At 45.3% G+C, this 21700-nt stretch overlaps 1 protein-coding gene across 1 annotated transcript; it reads right to left on the bottom strand.

Annotated features, from left to right (window-relative positions):
* Positions 1-2179: 2179 nt before the first annotated feature.
* Positions 2180-21421, bottom strand: PROX2 (prospero homeobox 2). The gene is made up of 4 exons (XM_012498193.2): positions 21336-21421; positions 12387-13137; positions 6127-6321; positions 2180-4630 (listed from the first exon to the last, which is right to left on the bottom strand). Exons 1-4 carry the CDS (start codon positions 21419-21421, stop codon positions 4460-4462), a joined length of 1203 nt encoding a protein of 400 aa, XP_012353647.2. The 3' UTR covers positions 2180-4459.
* Positions 21422-21700: the final 279 nt, after the last annotated feature.

The following is a 21700-nucleotide window of genomic DNA, read 5'->3' as shown; positions in this document are numbered from 1 at the left end:
CACTTGAACCCAGAAGGTAGAGGCTGCAGTAAGCCAAGATCGCATCACTGCACTCCAGCCTGGGTGACAGAGCGAGACTCCATCTCAAAAAAAAAAAGCTTTTTCTTTGTGTAGGAATTGTCTAATCCTGAAAAATACTCTTTTCATGAATCATCTTCTTCCACAGGTGAGTGCTTAGTAACTCTTTGTAAATGTAGATACCATGATCTACTTCAAAGGTACAGCATGCATTATTAATACTCTAAAAGTGGATCATCTGAACTCGTACTTTACAGGTGTATGTGTGTATACTTGTGGTAAATCTGACCAAGAATATTTTATACAATACTTTCATGAAAAGCATTATATTTGCCATATTGTCACAAGTTCATTTCTATCCACCCCAAAGGTTCAATCCCTAAAGCAGTTAAGACTTGTACAGAACTCAAATTCAAATGAATATAATCCTCAGCCTGATAGAGCTATATTGTTCTAGCTAAAGTATTCAGTATCTCTTTCATGCCCATCACTGTTTCATTATCTTGTCTGATGATCTTGCTTTATGTGAACTCTGTGCAATATTTAACAGTTTGTGTAAAAACATCAAAGGATTTTTAAAATTTCTGTTTTGTTTTGATTGTATATATTATCAAACTGTGATCTGCTTTACAGAGCAAAGGATCAAAACTGTAAATCAAAGGACTAGAATCAATTACAAAAATCTGGACTATTTAGGACTTCAGAAAACTGGTTACCAAAATGTTGGCTAATTTTGTAAGGACTTTTTTCTTTTTTTGAGACGGAGTTTTGCTCTTGTTGCCCAGGCTGGAGTGCAATGGTGCAATCTCGGCTCACCACAACCTCTGCCTCCTGGGCTTAGGTGATTCTCCTGTCTTAGCATCCCGAGTAGCTGGGATTTACAGGCATATGCCACCATGTCTGACTAATTTTGTATTTTTAGTAGAGATGGGGTTTCTCCATGTTGGTCAGGCTGGTCTCGAACTCCCAACCTCAGGTGATCTGCCCGCCTCGGCCTCCCAAAGTGCTGGGATTACAGGTGTGAGCCACCGCGTCCGGCCTTTAGGACTTTTAAAAGAAATATTTTTTATCTTTTTCTTTCTTTTTTTTATTTTTTTATTTTTTTTATTTTAGACAAGGTCTCACTCTATCGCCTAGGGCTGTGCGGTAGCATGATTGCCAGCTCACTGCAGCCTCAACCTCCTGGGCTCAAATGATCCTCACCTTAGCCTCCCAAGTATCTGGGACTACAGGCACACGCCATTACACTGGCTCATTTTTGTATTTTCTTTTTTGGTAGAGATGGGGCCTCACCACATTGCCCAGGCTAGTCTCAAACCCCTGGGCTCAAGTGATCCTCCCACCTCAGCCTTCCAAAGTGCTGGGATTACAGGCATGAGCTATCGTGCCCAGCCAAAGATGTATTTTCAAAAGACACTTGTAAAATTAGGTTAGGGAAGTGCAATTTTAAATTTTTTTTTCTGAGGATTCTATATTTTGTCATTGAAAGCAAAGACAACATTTTAAAAGTGGACCTACGTAAGAGGGCTGGGTGTAGAGCTTTATTAAAGAGTGCTGTGCTGTTTGCTGTTTATGCTTTGCTCATTCTCTGATGGAAAATAAATTGTTTAGGTACCCCTTACATGTCCAGGAGATGCCTTCAGCGTCTCACCATTTTGAGTCTGGTTTGGGATTTGTGTACTATATGAAACCGTGTTTGAAATAAAGGTTCCTAATGAACATTTTCCTCCATGTGATACCGATCAACTACCTGCTTTTAATTGATAATTGGACATTAACTCCTCAGTAGTGCCATCATCATAAACCACAGTGCAGACCCTATAGTCCACCATTGAAAAAATTAGACAATTATGCAATATTTGAACTTGTCTAATCTAGGAGAGGGTAGCACCCAAGGCCGGGCACAGTGGCTCATGCCTATAATTCCAGCACTTTGGGAGGCTGAGGTGGGAGAATTGCTTGAGCCCAGCAGTTCAAGACCAGCCTGGGCAACATAGTGAGACCCCCATCGCTACAGAAAAACTTTAAAAAATTAGCTGGGCATGGTGACATGTGCCTGTAGTCCTGGCTACTCGAGAGGCAGAGGTGGGAGTATCACTTGATCCTGGGAGATCAAGGCTACTGTGAGCATGGCACTGTGCTCCAGCCTGAGTGAGAGAGACCCTGTCTCAAAAAAATAAAAGAATAGTGCCTTCATACACCTTAGTGGAAAAAATGACCAGATCTTTGGCAAAGTATGATTGCTAAAATAATAACCCACTCAGCTTACACTCCATGTGTTTCCAACAGAGAGGGATACGCACTTGGTAGAAACAGAAAATTGTAATCAAATAGAATTCTTCTGTTGGCAGAGCATATATATTTATACATTCTTCTGTGTTTAGCTCAGTGGTTAGAGAACACTTCCTGGAAAGATTGCAGTACACAAATGTTTTCAATTTGAGCTTGTACATTTCATCTAATTGGTCTCTGAGACAAGGTTCACTGCCCTGGAGGTGACTTGGCTCAGTCTTTAAAGACACACTAATGAATTTCAGGTTTGGGACAGAAGAAGGGCTGCTCTCTATTGGACAGTCATGTGAACTTGTTTCCCCTGTATGTCTAACTTAGGTATGTAATGTCACTCTGGATAGAGGGTTCTTCTACTGTGTCCAGACACAGAAAACTGATTGCTCTTGCTCAGAGCACTCCATGCTTGCCTGTGTTTAAAACTTAGGTTTGGCAGATTCCTTCATTTTTGTGAAAATAGGGCAAAGATCTTCTGAGTGCAATTGGATGTATTGGAGGGCACTTAACCTTTAGCCTGTAAAGATGGGTTTGGGCTAAGTCTGTTTTGTTTTTCCTTTCAGCTGTTTGAAGAGAAAATTCAAAGGAAAATTCATCTTTCATACTTTTTATGCTGATAGTTCTAGTAATAGTTTAGGGATTTTATCTCCTCTGTTCCAGCAGCACCCCACCAGAAAAATTATGGAAGTTGAGTAGCCGAATATGAAACTTGTTTTATATAGACAGGATAGAAGCTAATGAACTCACAGACACCCCTTATCAGGACTACAGAGCCCGAGCTGTGTATTACCCCCACCCCACCCCACCCCGCGTACCTTTGGCAGTGCTTACAAAGACTTGATCCTGACTAGCTTAGAAGACAGATGCAGTTACTTAGCTTTGTACATGTCTTGCCTATATGCTCAAGATTGGGTCACAATTGTGTTGGGCCAGCAGGGGGGGAAATGTTGATTTCAGGAATTCCTTCATCAGTGGAAGGTCAGCCATGGACTGTAATTTTGTTATGGAGTGGGAGAATTTCCATTTCTGTGTGATGCTGCATTTGTCCCAGTTATGCCATTTATCATCTGCAAAGCTGTGCACAGCCTGTGCAAGGCTCCTGCTGAACTGTGGTTCTTCCTCCCTCATTTAAGCAGCATGGGCCAGATGATCTCCTAAGGCCCTTTCTACCTTTCACAGTCTGAAGTTCAGCTTCTGCATATATGAGGTTGGGGCACCAATTGCAATGGTCAGCTGGAGACTATTTGCATTATCCAGCTGATAAACTCTTCCAGCAGACAAATGTGAATAAACAGCAACACTCAAGTCCTGCAGAAAGTTTGTCTTGAGTTTGCTGAAATGATCAGCAGAAATCTTGGGCGATGAAGTGCTCCTAAGTGCTGGGCAGGAGTTGTCAGGTGATGGTGCCCTGTCAGCGCTGGATGCTTACTAGGGGTGGGGTCCTGCTTGAGATCCTGAGTTAGCTGCAGGAGATGGGTCCAGCATGCGGTTGGGCATCAGAAAGTCTTGGTTCCCCCGGGCTCCTGACTGTCCCTATCAACCCAGATGTCCTACCCTCATAGGCTTTGGCGAGTTACCTTGCAGTTCTAAAGCTTCTGTTTGGTCATTTTTAAAATGATGGTAATAACTACTTTTCAGGGTGAAAAGCTTAAAGTATGTGAAAGTATCTAGCAAATAGATGGCGCTTTAATAAGTAGGTGACTAAAAACAGCAATTTGTAAAAACCCCAAATAAGATAACCTTATCTGAAAGAGGGACTCAAAAAACTGACATTTGTGTGTGAATAACATTGCATAGGACATACTGTCCTTTAATCCTTAACAACCTCATTTTACAGATACAGAGATACCAGGAAGGTCCCAGGGTCACAACACCTGGAAACAATGGAGTTGAGCTTCAAGTCTTCTGATTGGAAACTTGTGTTCCTTTTACAATATACTACCAATACACCAATATAGTTAGTACATTTTATAGTTAAATTTCTGATGATTCTGGAAAGGGAAATAAATGATCAAAATGGTAATAGTGCCTATTTTGGTAGAGGAGATTTCCTTGTGCCCTTTTTATATGACTACAACTAAATTGCCTTTTAAGACAAACCCAGGAAACCCTAGCCAGTCACTCCTCACGTTGTGGGATCTTAACTCCGAAACAGCTACGGGGGATAGCTGGAAGATTTGAATATCTCTGGGATGTCACTGTCCAGTTTCGAAATAATTTTATAAATGGGTTTCTTCCAGGAAGGATCTGAGTCTCTCCCTGCGGAGACAGCCCTGAAGAACTCCTGTAACGTCAAGCTGGCAATTTCCAAGAAGCAATCTGGAACCTGGATTTCCAAAGAGACCCACAAGAAAGAAAAGACGTGAGGTTGGGAAGCACTGGTGCCAGAGCCCTCACTAGCGGATGCTGCCTGTTTCTTAGGTAGTGGGCTAGGAGCATCCCTGCTCTACTGGCCCCTGATTCTGCAACCCTAGGAATCCTCTGCTCCCTCATCAGACACAAACCTTGATAAGACAGCTCCAATGAGAAAGCCCTGGGAGAAGGTGAATTAAGGACACTTCATTTGTAGGAGGAGCTGATCCCGCTAATGGGTGACTTTTTACTAAGCAGGTCAGAAAATCTTACTGAAAGTAAATCTGTGGCTCAAAGAGACTTTGGTATTATTTTCCCTAGTACTAACTGTGGAAAGGAGTGCCCCCAAGCTTCTGACTGTCATACCTCATTCCACTGCCTTTTAGGGCTGGGTCTGAAGAGCTTACACTCCTGCTTTCAGAGTTGGTTGACGGGGGTGCTGTTCTAGAATCCTAACCCAGACTGGCACCATGAATGATGGGTTGCCCCACTGCCAAGCTCCAGACCCAGCTTGGCCTGGGGCTTGCTGCCACTGCAGGTCAAATGACCACCCTATGTGGAAAGATGCAGCAGTGCTGCCTGTCCCATACTGGCCCTGACCCCTTGACCCTCAGAAAGGGAGACATGGACAATTTTCCCCACAGGTAGTCTTAGCTTTCCAAACATATTCTGACTGACCAGTCAACCAGTGGATGACCACAGTTCTTGTATTTTTTGGAGGTATCAATAAACCACTCTTTGTGATCACAGTCAAGGGAGAAATCAAGAAAAGGGAAGTGTAATCTGTGACCAGATATACCTGGCACCTGCAGAATCAGATGCCAGTCTAACAGCTGTCAGCTGTGCATGAGGCAACACGCGTCTCTTGATTAGGAATGTGCACCAGTGACACCTAGGCTCACCCTTCACTGATGCTTTACCTCTGAGGTGCCACCAGTGTGCCTTCATAGGGATCCCCGAGGGACTGAGCTTGAGTGTCGTTTATTGTTATTTCCAGGAAGGATTTGAGGTGACTTGCTATGGAAGGCCCACTGATACATTTTCAAGGGAAAATACAGATAAGAATCAAATCATGAAAAGCGTAGAAATTGTTGAGAAAACCTAGGCCAAGACTAGGTGCCACAACTGAGCTCAGCATTCAGTCCTGAGCCTCCTGCACTAAGGCAAAAAGGTCAGTAAGTTATGTAACTTGATAATGACAGGGGGGTATTCAGTCTAAGATGTAACACCTGGCAGACCTCTCACTAAGCTTCAGAATGAAGACTGGCTGTAGACTCAGTTTGCTGCTTCCACCTGTTGCCTAAGTGAAGCTGTTGAGGCTGTAATCTTTGTGGATGTTACAGAGATTGGCCCAGGCTGCCCTGGCTCTCAGTAACTTAAGGAGACACAGAAGGGGGATCTTTCCTACAACTCGAATCACGTAGGGAAGACACTCATCAGATCTCATGGGAACGCAGTACATGGTCTTACCTCAAAGTCATTTCCCTTGTTATAGTGCATATTGAGAGCTCGAAAAAGTTCTGAATTGCGGAGAACCACCAGCATTTTGGGATTTGTGACACCATCTGAAATTGCTTGCCGGGCAGATTTTTCCATTTGGATGTAATAAAACTCACGAAAGTTGCTGAACCACTTGATCATCTGGGAGGTAATGCAGCGGTTGAACTGTACAAACAAGAGGTCCATCCAGTCAGACATTTGCCACGAAGTGCTCAGAATTAGAACTGTCTGCTTCCAGCTCAGTATAGGGGTTCATATACATGGCTTTAACCAGCATTAACAGGGGCTTCCTTTAAAAAAAAGAAGCGAAGCCACCGCTATTTTCCAAGCCTATTTAGTTATACTCAGAAAAATCTAAATTAGCTACAGTGCCCATTAGAACATAACTTTTTTTTGATATGCTAGATTTATGAGGGTTGTTTTACCCATGAAAAACTTTTTGTGGTGTTTGAGTGGGACTTAGGGGTCAAGACCAGTGTGGTACCAGATTTTGCTGCACCCAGGTGGACTGCATGGCAGGCCTGTGGCCTTCCACCTGGATAAAGGGCCAAGAGAAGGGCAAGGTGTAGGTCAAGGAGCAGTTTATTAGCAACTTTGAATTGTGGAATGAATTGAAATCAAAATCAGAGGTTGCTTCAGGGATCAACCAACCAACTGAATATGAGGGAAAGAAAAGCTTGAATGATGTAGACCGTAAGTATTAACAGCCCCTAACCCAACACCCAAGGTGAAGGAAGCCCTCAGAAACCTTTTATGGGAACAGGAGAGGTCTGGTCCCAACAACTGGTTTGATTTTCCTTATTGTCACACTTCATCTGTATGTACTTTCACTCAGTTTTGAACTATAGCAATTTGAACATAAATTTGACAGTGTCTGACACTCTGTCTCTCCCACTCTCTCTATATATATTTTTTGTTTGTTTGTTTGTTTGTTTGTTTTTGTGTGTTTTTTTTGAGATGGAGTCTCGCTCTGTCGCCCAGGCTGGAGTGCAGTGGTGCGATCTCTGTTCACTGCAACATCCGCCTCCCGGGTTCAAGTGATTCTCCTGCCTCAGCCTCCGAGTAGCTGGGATTACAGGCACGCGCCACCACGCCAGCTAGTTTTTGTATTTTTAGTAGAGACGGGGTTTTACCATGTTGGTCAGGCTGCTCTCGAACTCCTGACCTCAGGTCATCTGCCCACCTTGGCCTCCCAAAGTGCTGGGATTAGAGGCCACTGCGCCCGGCCTGTATTTTCTTTTTCATAGTGTCCCCAGCCAAGGCAGAAAACTAGCCAAAAAGGCCACTAACTAGTGTTTCTGTTTCCCTCTACTTTTCCTGCCCATGTGTTTCTGTTTTGGGGATTATCTACAGCTCAGTATCTTAAGAATTTAGACAGCCAACCTTTCTAGCCTAAAGTTATTCATGGTTATTTGGGTAGTCTCAGCCCAGAACTGGACATTGCACCGCTTCCATCAACAACACTAAGGGGAGCTTGAAGTGCACATATGACGACCTAGGACTTGCCTCACAACCAGGCGAAACACACTGCCACTTGGGAGTTCTGCAGAAGCTGCCATTTAGTTGAGTGACTTTACCTGAACATCAGGAAAATAAGCCTTCAGGAGGTTGGAGCTGGGATATCGTGTGAAGAAAAACATTAGTTTGGCCTTCTTCAAGTGACCAGGGTTTAGACCTTCCTGGATTTATCTCAGTGTCAAGGAAAATGAATACTTTAAAATGCCAGTTTATCAATTAACTAGTGAATTCCTTGTTCCTGTGGTTTCTATTTGATTTCATTTTGTTTTTTTGTTTGGAATTGTGTATTTGCACCATTTTTCTGTCTCTGGAAACTCTGGTCAAATAAGCTGGATGACATATATGCACAGTTAAGTCGCAGAATGTAAAAATCATCTCGATGTGGAAAAGTTATGTAGTATAGATGTCAAATAGTTTGGTGTGTGTGTGTGTGTGTGTGTGTATGTGTGTGTGTGTGCGTGTGTGTTGTCCGAGTGGGATGGGAAGAGATGGCATTTCTATCCCAGATAAACCATTTCAAAGCCCCAGGCAGAGATTTATTTCCCCTCTCTGCCTCAGTTTCCTCAGCTGTAAAGAAGAGTAAACTAGGTGGTCCCCATTCTGGCTGTCACTCTTATCATTGCCTTCGCAGTGTTGCCTTTATAACCAGCAAACATCTAAGCGGGCTGAGTACCAGCTCATATTTTGCTCTTGCTCAAGAAGCTTGAATGATTGGGCGGCACCCGCTCTCCATTTGCCTGGCAGAACTATCCTTCATCCTTCAGGTCTCAGCTCAGAAGCTCCCGCCTCTGTTAAACCCTTCCTTGCCAAATTAGGCCTTCCTTACCCTGGGCTATGAAGACTCTTTGTACAAACTGTTGCAGTGATGACCTTACTGGAATTTTTACTGCATGTTTGTCTCCTTGTCTAGACTGTGAGCTCCTTGAGAGTGAGGACCTTATCTTTTCATCTTTGTGCCTAGCCCAGTGCTAGGAACATAGTAGGTGCTCAATAAATATTTGTTGTGTGAAGGAGTAAGTGAGTGAACGGTCAACCTTAATCCATACACATATATGGAAATTAGATTCCAAACTATACCTCACTCTGGGAACAGACAGATTACTTCCCCTTTAACAAGAGTCGGAGAGTTGTGATGTGACTGCTTAGCACTGGGGCAGGATGGAAATGAAAAAAAGATTCTTACACAAATATGCTTTGCATTTTTAGGGACAGTCCTTAGGCTGGGTGAGAAGCATTACACAGAGTAACCTGGGATCTCAGATCCGAGAGCTGTAGCTTAAGACAGTTAAGACTTCCACATAGGATGAATCTGTTTAACCAAAAGAAACCAGACTAACCGACTATGGTTATAGGTGGCCCAGGCACCTAGTTGCTGCACAGGAGAACCCTCCCTGCTGCCCCATCAGCCCTACTTATCCTTCCTACAGATCCACAAATGCTGTGGAGAGAATCCTGGATTGGGACTCTAAAGGCCCAGTTTCAGACACTGATTTTGCCACCTATTAGCTGTGTGACCTTGGGCAAGCCACTTAACTGCTCTGAGCCTCATTGCTAAGATGTGGAGTATAGTGGTTAAAGCTCGTACTTGGCCATCAGATCCCGGGTTTGAATCCTGGTTGCTTATTAGTGTGTCTTGGGACTTTGGGTGAGTTAGCTCCCTTCTCTGTCTCTGCTTCTCGGATACCCAATCTTAGAGTGGATGCTTGAGAACGGTGAGATAATATAGGTCTAAACCTCTTACCTGAAATGCTGGGCCAAATGGAGTTCGGATTTCAGAATTTGTTAGCTTATAAAGATAATATGATGTGTGTACCACACATTAACATCCACAGCTGAGACAGTCTATAATCCACTACATTAACATTTCTGCAGCAAAATGTATGACTATACTAAGTGGGATAAAATCTATTAATAGCCTCCAATAAGTGCAGGCCAGGTTTTGCTACCGAAAAAAAAAGATTACATCATTCTTGGGGAGGCGGGGAAATCATAGGGCTTTTCAAAGCTTTATGGATTTCAGAATTGTAGCTAAGTGGTAGTGGGCACATATGTGTGAAGTGCTGGTAGCCTGCCACCGAGAAGGTGTTCTGTCAATGCTCCCCTCATGATCTTCACATCTGCCCTACCTATGTCACAGGATATCATGTGAACGTGAACGTTCTTTTTATGCTGTAAAGCAGCTTGCTCTCAGGTGGCTTTCATGGCCCACAGGAATAAATCTCTGGTCTTGGACTATAGGCAGCAGGAATGAGGGAAGAGTTGAGGGGCCAGGGTGCTGCCAGGGGACCCCAAGTCATTCCAAAGATAATCAAGTACTTCACCCATGCAGCCAGTCCTGGCTTAGGTATTTCTTAGGATAGGCCCCAAACCTCCAGAAGCTCTCTGAGCCCAATCCCCAATTTAGGGGGCAGGAACAGGCACATGTAGGTGCTCAACAAATAGCAAATTCTGGGAGACCGTCTGTCTGAGGTGTTTTTGCAGCTGTCTGAATTTAATGGAGAGTCAACTAGTGGTTATCAGAGGCCCAGACAGGTAGCCTTTCTTATAAAGAAAATCTGTCTGTGGTGGAATCTCTGCCTCCAAGAGTGGTGGCAAGTGAAGTGTTCTCAGCATTGCTTTTACAGTTGCTCGTTGACTTCCAGGAAAGCTTTGGGGTGTTTCCAACACTTTTGACCGGCAGGGGGTGCTCATGACATTTAGGACACAAAGACAGGTTCTGGCATGGTAATGAACTGGTCCCACCCCATCCTGCTGCCCTCACAGCAGTTGCCAGGCAAAGGACACGACTATTCCCACTGGATATGCAACTCCACAGACTCATCAGCTTCTGGAGATTCGCCTCAAAGCTGCACACAAGAAGCAGCAGCGTAAGCACATTTATCTTAAAAAGCAACATCCAAAATATATTCTCAAGAACTGAAGTTCTGCAAGATGCTTGTTAGAAGTGGATTATTCTATGGGTCATATGGGTTTGGGGCTGTATACATTCTCCTCTTAGGGCTTCCATTTACTCATGTTAAAGGCTCTTGAGAATTCCTGCAGAAAAGAAACTATCTCAGTATTTCCCCAAGGTACTTTTTCTTCTAATTCAACAATTATTAATATCCTGAGGGTTACTCTGGGAAATACATTAAGAGAGTAGCGTCTACTTAAGGGTTGCAAAGATGATGCAATAAGATCCAGAGCCCTGCAGATCAGCCTGGGCCACTCGGGCCTCCTCATGGGGAGCCTCCTCTCCCTTCATATGCCCAGCCCCTAGTCTCCAGGCACTCCATTGCACCTTGGAAGTTGTTCCTTAAACTGAAGACTTCTGGCCGTTTCCAGCCACCCCTCTGGGTTTAATCCCCGAGGAAAACTCCTTTTCCATCTGGCCCTCTGGGACCAGTTTCTGGTCCCTCATCTGCTCCCCAGGAATTATCTACACAATACAGGATTTTTGCTTGTAGAGCTATGGGGTTGGGGAGGCCATACCTCAGATGACGTCATTCCTTTGACCCTCTCCTCCTAAGTGTATGGGCAGCTGACAACCAAATTATGGATTCTTTCTTTCTTAGGGTATTCACTGTATTTCAGAAGCCTATTTGAGCCTCAAAACAAAACCCTTTTAGACCCAAAGGAATAAGTCAAGTGGCAGAACCCGATGGGTCATAGAAGAAGGTAAGTGAACCTTCCCAGGTCCTTAAATTCCAGAATGTGGTCACCACTTTAAGCTGAAGGCCCAGAGCAACATTAAGAAGACCCTGAGTGATCTGTCCCCCAGCTCCTCTTCAACTTTCAGTTTTCTTGTTTCTCTGCACAGTGTCAATGATATTTTAATTTATTTATTGAGACATTGTCTCTCTCTGTTGCCCAGCTGGAGTGCAGTGGTGCAATCATAGCTCACTGTAACCTCAAACTCCTGGGCTCAGGCAATCCTCGTGCCTCCGCCTCCTGAGTAGCTAGGACTACAGGTGTGGGCCATCATGTGCAGATAATTTTTTATTTTTAGAGATGGGGTCTAGCTATGTTGTGCAGGCTAGTCTTGAACACCTGTCCTGAAGTAATCCTCCCACCTTGGCCTCCCAAAGCACTGGGATTACAAGCATGAGCCACACTGCACCTGGCCAACAATGAGAACTTCAATTGCTATTAAAGGATATGTGGACCGAAGAGAAAGGCAGTGCCTCCGTGACAGCATGCAGGCCTCTCTGTTCCATCTTCACCGAGGGAAGAAGGGGTAGACTTTCCAGATGGGCAGAGGTGAAAGGCAGGGGACACTGATGCTGGCTCAGGACCAATGGTTGCGGTTTAGTAGTTCTCCAAGGTCGTAGGGCAGGCTCTGAGGAGGGGTGCCTCTGGGAAGATGAGTCCTGGGGAGGACTGCTACTCCAATGGTCATTGTTGCATCCATGACCCAGTAGCTGGCTAAGAATCTGACTTTCCTGGACGTGGGAAGGTGCAGTCAAGGGACAGTTTGCTGGGGGATCCTGACAGGGTTTGGGGATCATTCTTGGAGGGATGGGGTACCTAGGAGAATCTAGAGGCTTGGCCAGTGATAAGTTTCCTACTGGGACCCCAGCTTGTAGCTGGACCCTCCTGGGCAAGGAAGCCAAAGCAAGTGGATCTTTACAGGCCCCTCCCACAGGAGGTGAGAGCTCGCTTCTACCCTCTGGCACCTGCCCCTGGAAGCTTCTGCCCAGCTGAGTCAGGCGGCCTGGTGGATCCAACAGTACCTTTTGTAATACCGAGTCCACAGCCTGGGACACTGCCCTGGTCAGCTCTTTCCTCAGAATCTCCAGCGAAGCTGGTGCTCCAGAAGGAAGGAACCTGGGCTCCTCAGACTCTTGGTGTTTTTCTGCCCCAGAGAGGTCCTTGCTGGAACCTTGCTGGTGGTCACTGTCCACAGCCCAGGGACGAGGCCCACAGCCATTCCCCTGCTTTGCACTCAGAGGGCCTTTCCCCGTGCCACAGCCTCCTGGCCCCTGAGCTGTGTCCCTGGGCTTGGCAGCCTGTAGGATGTGCTCTTGCAGATGTCTTAGCTGTTGCTTCAGCAGGTGAAGTTGTTCTCTTACACGAGGGCCCCCCTTCTTGTTGCCCTGGTCCTGGGCAGCGGCTGGCATCAGGAGGCCTTGCTGTGTGGGAAGGCTCTGCTTCCTCTTCCTCCCTCGGGCCTTCTCTGGGCAGCGTGGGCTGTCCCCAGCTTGCACACTGCCTGGCACCAGAGGATTCGGGGAGAGACACATGCCTCGGACGATGGTCTCCACTCTGGCCCTCTTTGCCTGGATGTGCTCATCACCAAACCATTCGGGGTCTGTAGGGCTGGAGCTGGGGACCTGATTCCAGGGCAACAGGAAGTCTCTATCCAGCTCTGGAGGGGATGAGTTTCTCTTGCCTTCCATACAAGCGTTTGCTAGGTGGGAGCAGATCTGGGGCTGAGGAGAAAGCAAGATGGAGTTTGGATCCACCCCAGGCACTTGTTCAGGGCTTCAGGAATTCCTCCTCCTTATTTCCTCAGCTGGAAGTGCACCCAGAATGAGCTGGGCTTCCTCCTGTGCACTTAGAAGGGTGAAGAGCCACTGTCGCTGAGGAAGGATTCAGATTCTGGGATGCCAGGGCTCATGAACCTCCTGGGCAGACTCCTGAAATTAGAGACAGGAAGAAAACAGTACATGTGACTTTGAACAGTCCTTTTTAAATGTGAATGTGCAAACATTCAATGCGGTCTCGTTAAAGTGCAGATTTCAATTCAGTAGATCTGGGGTGGGGCAGAGATTCTCCATTTTAAACCAGCTCCCAGGTAATGCTGATGCTGCTGGTCTCAGAACCCCACTTTGAGGAGATTCCCAGAGTGATCTTACAGGGAGAAAAATCTTCTCCTGCTTGGGCATAACAATAAAATAATAATATCGTAGTGGCAGCCGCCTGAACAACTGGCATTATGCCAAGAACTCTACATCCATTAATTTAATTAATGTGTCATAACAGCTCCATGAGAATGTGGTCATGCCTATTGTCTACAGATAAGGAAACAAGATCAGAGAAGAAGCTACTTCCCTATGGTCATGCAGCTCGTAAGTGACAGACTGGGGTCAAACCAAGCTTTGTCTGATTCGGAGTGACTTTTCTAGTGACTAAGGGCAACAGAATCACCCAAGGCACTTCTAAAAATAGCAATTTCGGCAGGGCACAGTGGCTCACGCCTGTAATCCCAGCACTTTGGGAGGCCGAGGCAGGCGGATCACCTGAGGTTGGGAGTTTGAGACCAGCCTAACCAACATGGAGAAACCCTGTCTCTACCAAAAGTACAAAATTAGCTGGGCGTGGTGGCAGGCGCCTGTAATCCCAGCTACTTGGGAGGCTAAGGCAGGAGAATCACTTGATCCTGGGAGGCGGAGGTTGCCATGAGCCGAGATCGCCCCATTGCACTCCAGCCTGGGTGACAGAGCGAGATTCCATCTCAAAAAAAAAAGCAAATTCAGGCCGGCCACGGTAGCTCATGCCTGTAATCCCAGCACTTTGGGAGGCCAGGGCGAGTGGATCACCTGAGGTCAACAGTTTGAGACCAGCCTGGCCAACATGGTGAAACCCCATCTCTACTAAAAATACAAAAAATTAGCTGGGTGTGGTAGCATGCACCTGTAATCCCAGCTACTTGGGAGGCTGGGGCAGGGGAATCACTTGAACCCGGGAGGTGGAGGTTGCAGTGAGCTGAGATTGTCCCATTGCACTCCAGCCTGGGCGACAGAGGGAAACTCTGTCTTAAGAAAAAAAAGAAAAAGAAAAAAAAAAGCATTGCCTTACCTAACTCTTGGAAAAATCAGATTACACATTCATTGTTCAACTATTTATTGAGCACCTGCTGTGTGTTGGGCCTTCTTCTGGGCTCATGGAGTGAGCAAGATCAGCATAGTCTGCCCTCCTGGAACAGGCAGTCTAGCAGGGAAAGCAGAGAATAAACAAATATATTTTCAGTGTGTGATACCTGCTGTGAAGAGAAAGCACAACAAAGGGTTGGAAACTGGAGAGAGCGGTTGGGGAGAAGGAGGGAGCTATTTCAGGAAAGACTGCCTAAAGCTATTTTATTCCCACAAAGCATCAAAGTACGCTATACTCCAACTACATCACTTGCTTTCTAACTAATAATAATCATTAAACTGGGCAGGGCACGGTGGCTCACACCTGTAATCCCAGCACTTTGGGAGGCCGAGGCGGGGGGATCACAGGTCACCATCCTGGCTAACACGGTGCAACCCTGTCTCTACTGAAAATACAAAAAATTAGCCGGGCGTGGTGGCGGGCGCCTATAGTGCCAGCTACTCGGGAGGCTGAGGCAGGAGAATGGCGTGAACCCGGGGGGCGGAGGTTGCAGTGAGCCGAGATCACACCACTGCCCTCCAGCCTGGGCGAGAGAGCGAGACTCCGTCTAAAAAAAAAAGTCATAATCATAATAATTAAACTGGTGGAATTGATATTTTAACCAACAGGGACACTACAACGATACCCTGGATATGTTAAATTTGATATCAGTACTAGACAGACATCTAAATGTCAAGATGTCAAGAAAGCAATTGGAGGCTGGGTGCAGTGGCTCATGCCTATAATCCCAGCACTTTGGGAGGCAGAGGCAGGTGGATCACGAGGTCAGGAGTTCAAGACCAGCCTGGCCAACATAGTGAAACCTTGTCTCTACTTAAAAAAATACAAAAATTAGCCGAGTGCGGTGGCGGGCATCTGTAGTCCCAGCTACTTGGGAGGCTGAGGCAGGAGAATTGTTTGAATCCAGAAGTTGGAGGTTGCAGTGAGCCAAGATCGCACCACAGCACTCCAGCCTGGGTGACACAGCAAGACTCTGTCTCAAAAAACAAAACAAGCAAACAAACAAAAAACAAACAGAAAGCAATTGTAGAAATAAGCCTGGGGTTCAGTCGGGGAGATCTGGGCTAGAAATATAAAATTGAGGGTGGTCAGCATGTGGCTGGATGAAGTCACGAAGGGAGTAAATGTAGACAGAGAAGGGAGGAGGGCCAAGGTCCAAGTTCTGGGACACAGGGACATGAAGAGGCTGGGGGCATGAGCTGGAGTCAACCAAGGCAACTGAGAAGGAGCAGTCAGAGAGGCAGGGGGAAACCTAGGGGTGTGCGAGGTCCTGGCAACCAAGTGAAGTAAATGTTTCTAGGAGGAGGGAGAGGCCAAGTCACAAAGGGACTGTAAATTGGCCATTTGAATTAGTAATGTGGAGTCACTGGGAATCTTGATCAACAGTTTTGGTGGAGTACAGGAGAAAAAAGCCTGATTGACGTGGATTTAAGGGAAAGGGCAAGAGGATTAGGTGACATTGAATTTGACAACTCTTTCAAGGAGTTTTGTAAAGAGGACAGAAATGAGACAGTGCTGAAAGAGAAAATGGGGTCAATGAGTTTTTCAAGATAGGAATAACAGCATATTTGTAGGCTGATAACAATGATGCTGCAGAAAGATGAAATATGTTAATGTAGGCAAGAGGGGGAGAATTTCTGGAGCCATGTGCTTGAGTAGGAAGGAGGGGAAGAAATCTAGTGCACACAAGGAGGGATTGACTTTAGACAGGGGAACGCTCAGTTCAACCATGCAGCAAGAGGAAGAGCAGTGGAGGTACACCAGTGCAGGCAGGTGGATAAATGTGATGGGAACTGGTGGAAGTTTTCTTTTGATTGTTTCCATTTTCTCAATGACATTGTCACTGGTATTAATCTTCTAAAATGTAGCTAGCTCTGCTTATGCCCCTCTATGGAATCAAAGTCTTTGCTAGCTTCCTGTGGACTAGAAGGTTCAGGTGTCTCAGCTCTTCACAAACATGGTCTCGATCTAACTCCTTTGGAGCCACTACCCTCAACACTTGCCTGTGTCCAGCTGTCCTGGACTTTGTGTTCACTGAACAGGCCAAGTTCCTTCCAGCCTCTGTGTCTTTGCACTTACATTCTCTCGGCCCGACCAGCCCTTCTCCCATTTTTCCACTGACAAACTCTTATTCCTGTTTCAAAATCCAACTGAAATGTCACTTCCTCTCTGAAGTGATCAATGCATCTTCCCTCTTAGACTGTGAGCTCCCTCTTTGTGTCCCCAAGTAGTGCCTGACTGCCAGATGTTACCAGATGTTTGCTAACTCCATTGAATAAATTGTACATAAACACTTCATTTATATTGATTTTTGTCTCCTCAATAGACAATACTTTATTTCAGATCTCTCTAGCACCTAGCATGGAGGCTTGTGTATGGAACAAAATCAATGCAGACAGAAAGACAGACGGGTAGATAGATTCATTGATTAGAAGGGCATAGAACCACTAACATTGCTGAATCTCCCTTGTGGGTTATTCAAGGTATTGTTTCTGAGGTTCCGTGTAGTCTGTGTGCTCCAGAAGACAGATCTACTAGGGTAACAGATGAGACCAGTGTGTTTAATGAAGCAACAGTGAACAGAAATATCTTGAGGCCAGAAACTGGAAATCCAGACAGACTCCACTGTGGTTGGGTGCCCAGAGATGTTTACACCCATGCAATCATGGAAACTCTGCCTCTGGGCTGCTGAGAAACAGGAAATCTCTGTGCTGAGGCTGGCGTGCTGCCCACAGCCCTTTATCTGGGTAAGTGTGCATGAAGCAGTGATACTTGCTGTTTGAAAATTAGCTAGTAGCACTCTCATATTCACTGATGGAGGTAGCAATTGTCACAATCCTTTAAAAATAGCTTTATTGCATCTCTTAGATGATGAAAGTAATGTAGGATCATTTTACTTCCCAAATATAGAAATGTATTAAGAGGAAAAGAAAGACACTCTAATGCTGCTCCCACAGAAAATCAGTTAAAATTTTGGTGTTCATCATTTTTGCCAAACTCTTTTCTCCATGTACAGAGAAGTTTATAATTTCTCGTAATTATATATATATATTGAAAAAAACAAAAATGGTATTATAGATATACAGTTTTATGCCTCCATTTTTTAATCTTTCATGTGGATGAATATCAATCTACAGCAACATTGTGAAAGCTGATAATATTCCATTGTATAGATGTACCCTAATTTACTTAACAAGTTCTCCTTTGATAGATTCCTTCTTCTATTTTCACTATTATAGAAGCATAGACAGGCCTGGCGCGGTGGCTCACGCCTGTAATCCCAGCACTTTGGGAGGCCGAGGTGGGCGGATCACGAGGTCAGGAGATCGAGACCATCCTGGCTAACACGGTGAAACCCCGTCTCTACTAAAAATACAAAAAATTAGCCGAGCGAGGTGGTGGGCGCCTGTAGTCCCAGCTACTCGGGAGGCTGAGGCAGGAGAATGGCGTAAACCCCGGGAGGCGGAGCCTGCAGTGAGCCAAGATCACTCCACTGCACTCCAACCTGGGCGACAGCGAGACTCCGTCTCAAAAAAAAAAAATAGCATAGACAAGATACTACAGAGATGGAGAACATAGACCCACAAGTCAGACTGCCTAGACTTGAATCCCTAGAGCCACTTGGCTAGCTTGGTGACCTCTCCATACCTCAGTTTTCTCATCAGTAAAATGGGCATAACCATAATATCTATGGTTATTGTGGAATTCACATCTGCATCCAATAAGTTAACACATGTTATATTTTTAGAACAGTTCCTGGCACTTAGTTATTGCTGATAAGTTGTAGCTATTGTTATTATGAATAATATTGGGATTAACACTCCTACATACATCTTTGGGGACTACATTTCTAGAAGTGAAAATATTGCATCAAAGGCTAAGACTATGTTAAACTGTTCTACTTCTTTTCTAACTGTCCTCCAGAAATGTACCAACTGATTGGGGGTAGAGAGGAGGGACTGAAGCAGAACCTTCAACTTTTTTTTTTTTTTTGAGATGGAGTTTAGCTCTCGTTGCCCAGGCTGGAGTGCAATGGCGTGATCTCGGCTCACCACAACCTCTGCCTCCCACGTTCAAGCGATTCTCCTGCCTTAGCCTCCCAAGTAGCTGGGATTACAGGCATGCACCACCACGCCCGGCTAATTTTGTATTTTTAGTAGAGATAGGGTTTCCACATGGTGGTCAGGCTGGTCTCGAACTCCCGACCTCAGGTGATCTGCCCACCTTGGCCTCCCAAAGTGCTGGGATTACAAGCGTGAGCCACCATGCCTGACCTCAACTTTTACTCTGTATATTTCTATATTAATTGAATTTTTACAAGAATATATTCATGTGTTGTTTGTATATATATACTTTTAAATAGCCAATTTGTGCTCCTACCAATGTATCTATAAAAGAACATAAATCTCCTTATCTTTATCAACACTGGGCATTGTCTTTTAAATCTTTGCCATTATGATAGGTGACAATGTTACCTCATTATGTGTATTTCTTTGGTTCTCAGTAATCCTGCTCAGTTTTCATATATTTTTTGGAAATATTAATGGATTGTATATTAAGAGACTTAAAAATGTTTATACCATTTGAATCAGTGAGTCTATGTCTATGAAGTTAAGCCAAGGACATGATGGCTAGACTCATAAATTTAAGTCAAAGATGGCCATCCAAGTATTATTAATAAGATTAGGCACAGTTAAAGTATGGCATAATCTACATGATGCCATATTATGCAACCATTTTGAAAAACAGTGTTTAAGTAAAGTTTATGTAACATTATTTTATAAAACTGGAGTGGGGGGTAAGAGAAAATTAGATATTAAAAATACAAAGAAAAATATGAGGCCAGGTATGGTGGCTCATGCCTGTAATCCTAGCACTTTGGGAGGCTAAGGTGGGAGGATCGCTTGAGCTCAGGAGTTTGAGAGTAGCCCAGGCAACATGGCGAAACCCTGTCTCTCCGAAAAAAAATCAGCTGGGCATTGTGGTGGCTTGTGCCAGTAGTCTCAGCTACTAGGGAGGCTGAGGCAGGAGGATCACTGAGACCAAGAAGTTGAGGCTGCAGTGAGCTCTGATTGTGCCACTGCACTCTAGCCTGGGCAACAGAGTGAAAGCCTGCCTCAAAAAAAAAAAAAAAAATAGTACACACACACACACACACACACACACACACACACACATAAATTATAGAGAAAGAAACACATCGGCCGGGCGCAATGGCTCACACCTGTAATCCCAGCACTTTGGGAGGCCGAGGCAGGTGGATCACGAGGTCAGGAGATAGAGACCATCCTGGCTAACACGGTGAAACCCTGTCTCTACTGAAAATACAAAAAATTAGCCGGGCGTGGTGGCGGGCGCCTGTAGTCCCAGCTACTCGGAGAGGCTGAGGCAGGAGAATGGCGTGAACCCGGGAGGCGGAGCTTGCAGTGAGCTGAGACTGCGCCACTGCACTCCAGCCTGGGTGACACAGTGAGAGTCCACCAAAAAAAAAAAAAAAGAAATACATCAAAATGTTGTTTATGGGTGATAGAACCACAGGTAATTTTTTTCTCTATTTTTTCTTTTTATTTTTCTGAATTTTCAATATTTTTAATGGATATGTTTTCAGTTTTGTAATGAAAAAAGGCAATCTTGCCTTTGTTAGTTAAACATTTGCATGTATGGAGAAGGCTATGCATGCATAACCTTGAAGGCAGGGGATATATGGGAAATCTCTGTCTGTACTTTCCATTCAATTTCGCTGTGAACCTAAAACCAATCTAAAAAATAAAGTCTAGGCCAGGCGCAGGGGCTCATGCCTGTAATCCCAGCACACTGGGAGGCCGAGGCGAGTGGTTTGCCTGAGGTCAGGAGTTCGAGACCAGTCTGGCCAACATGGTGAAACCCTGTCTCTACTAAAAATACAAAAAAATTAGCTGAGCGTGGTGGCGTGTGCCTGTAATCCCAGCTACTCGGGAGGCTGAGGCAGGGGAATTGCTTGAACTAGGGGGGTGGAGGTTGCAGAGAGCCGAGATCAAGCCACTGCACTCCAGCCTGGGCAACAGAGCGAGACTCCATCTCAAAAAAATAAATAAATAAATAAAGTCTAGACAGATGTGGTGGTGCTTGCCTGTAGTCTCAGCTACTCAGGAAGCTGAGATGGGAGGACTGCTTGAGCCCAGGAGTTCAATGCTGTAGTGTGCTATGATCACGCCTATGAATAGCCACTGCACTCCAGCCTGGGCAACAAAGTGAGACCCTGTCTCTAAAAAAAAAATAAAATAAATAAAGTCTATTTTTTTAAAAAAAACTGCACTTTTTTCTCATTAACTCTTCCCAGATACATATTCCTAGGTACCAGAAATAAAAAACCCCACTGGAGAAGCAAATTTAGCTACAAACACAAGCATAGAACACAAGGCTTATAAGATAACCGCGAAGGCACATAGGATTTTATAGCTGGAAAATGTAAAATGAGGGTGAGTTTGAATTTCAAGTATATAATGGACGACATAAGGCTGGATGTGGTAGCTCACACCTGTAATCCCACCACTTTGGAAGGCCAAGGCTCAGGGATCGCCTGAGCCCGGGAGTTCGAGACCAGGCTGGGCAACATATCAGATCCAATCTCTGCAAAAAATAAAAAAAATTAACCAGATGCGGTGGCACCTGTCTGTGGTTCCAGCTACTTGGGAGGCTGAGGTGGGAGGACCTCTTGAGCCCAGGAGGTCGAGGCTGTAGTAAGCCATGATGGCACCATTGCACTCAGCCTGGGCAACAGAGCAAGACCCTGTCTCAAACAAACAAACAAACAAACAAGAACATACGAGAGAAGTTGTGTGTTTTCTCCTTTCAGCTTTGTGTTGGAGCACCGGGGCGTGAGCTGAAAAGGAACAGCCAGTGTCTGTGGCATCATCACCTGCACAGATCACCTCCTACATGGCAGCCTTTCTCCCTGTGGGTCTGTGTCCTTCCATGGAATATCCCTGGAGAGCTCCTGAAGCTCTGCCCAAGTGGGACAAAGGGGAAGGGCTGCCTATGGGGCTAGCTGAGGTGAGACTGGCAGCTCACAGGCCGTGTCTCCCCTTCTGTGATGTGTACACATTTAGGGAACAGCAAACACCTTTGATGCGCTTCAGCTGGGTCACGGGAGAACCAATCAATAAAGCAAGGTGGGCTATGGAGAGTCCTT

The sequence above is a fragment of the Nomascus leucogenys genome, chromosome 22a, assembly GCF_006542625.1.
Source record: "Nomascus leucogenys isolate Asia chromosome 22a, Asia_NLE_v1, whole genome shotgun sequence".
Lineage (NCBI taxonomy): Eukaryota > Metazoa > Chordata > Mammalia > Primates > Hylobatidae > Nomascus > Nomascus leucogenys.
This window is presented reverse-complemented; position numbering and strand designations above follow the sequence as displayed.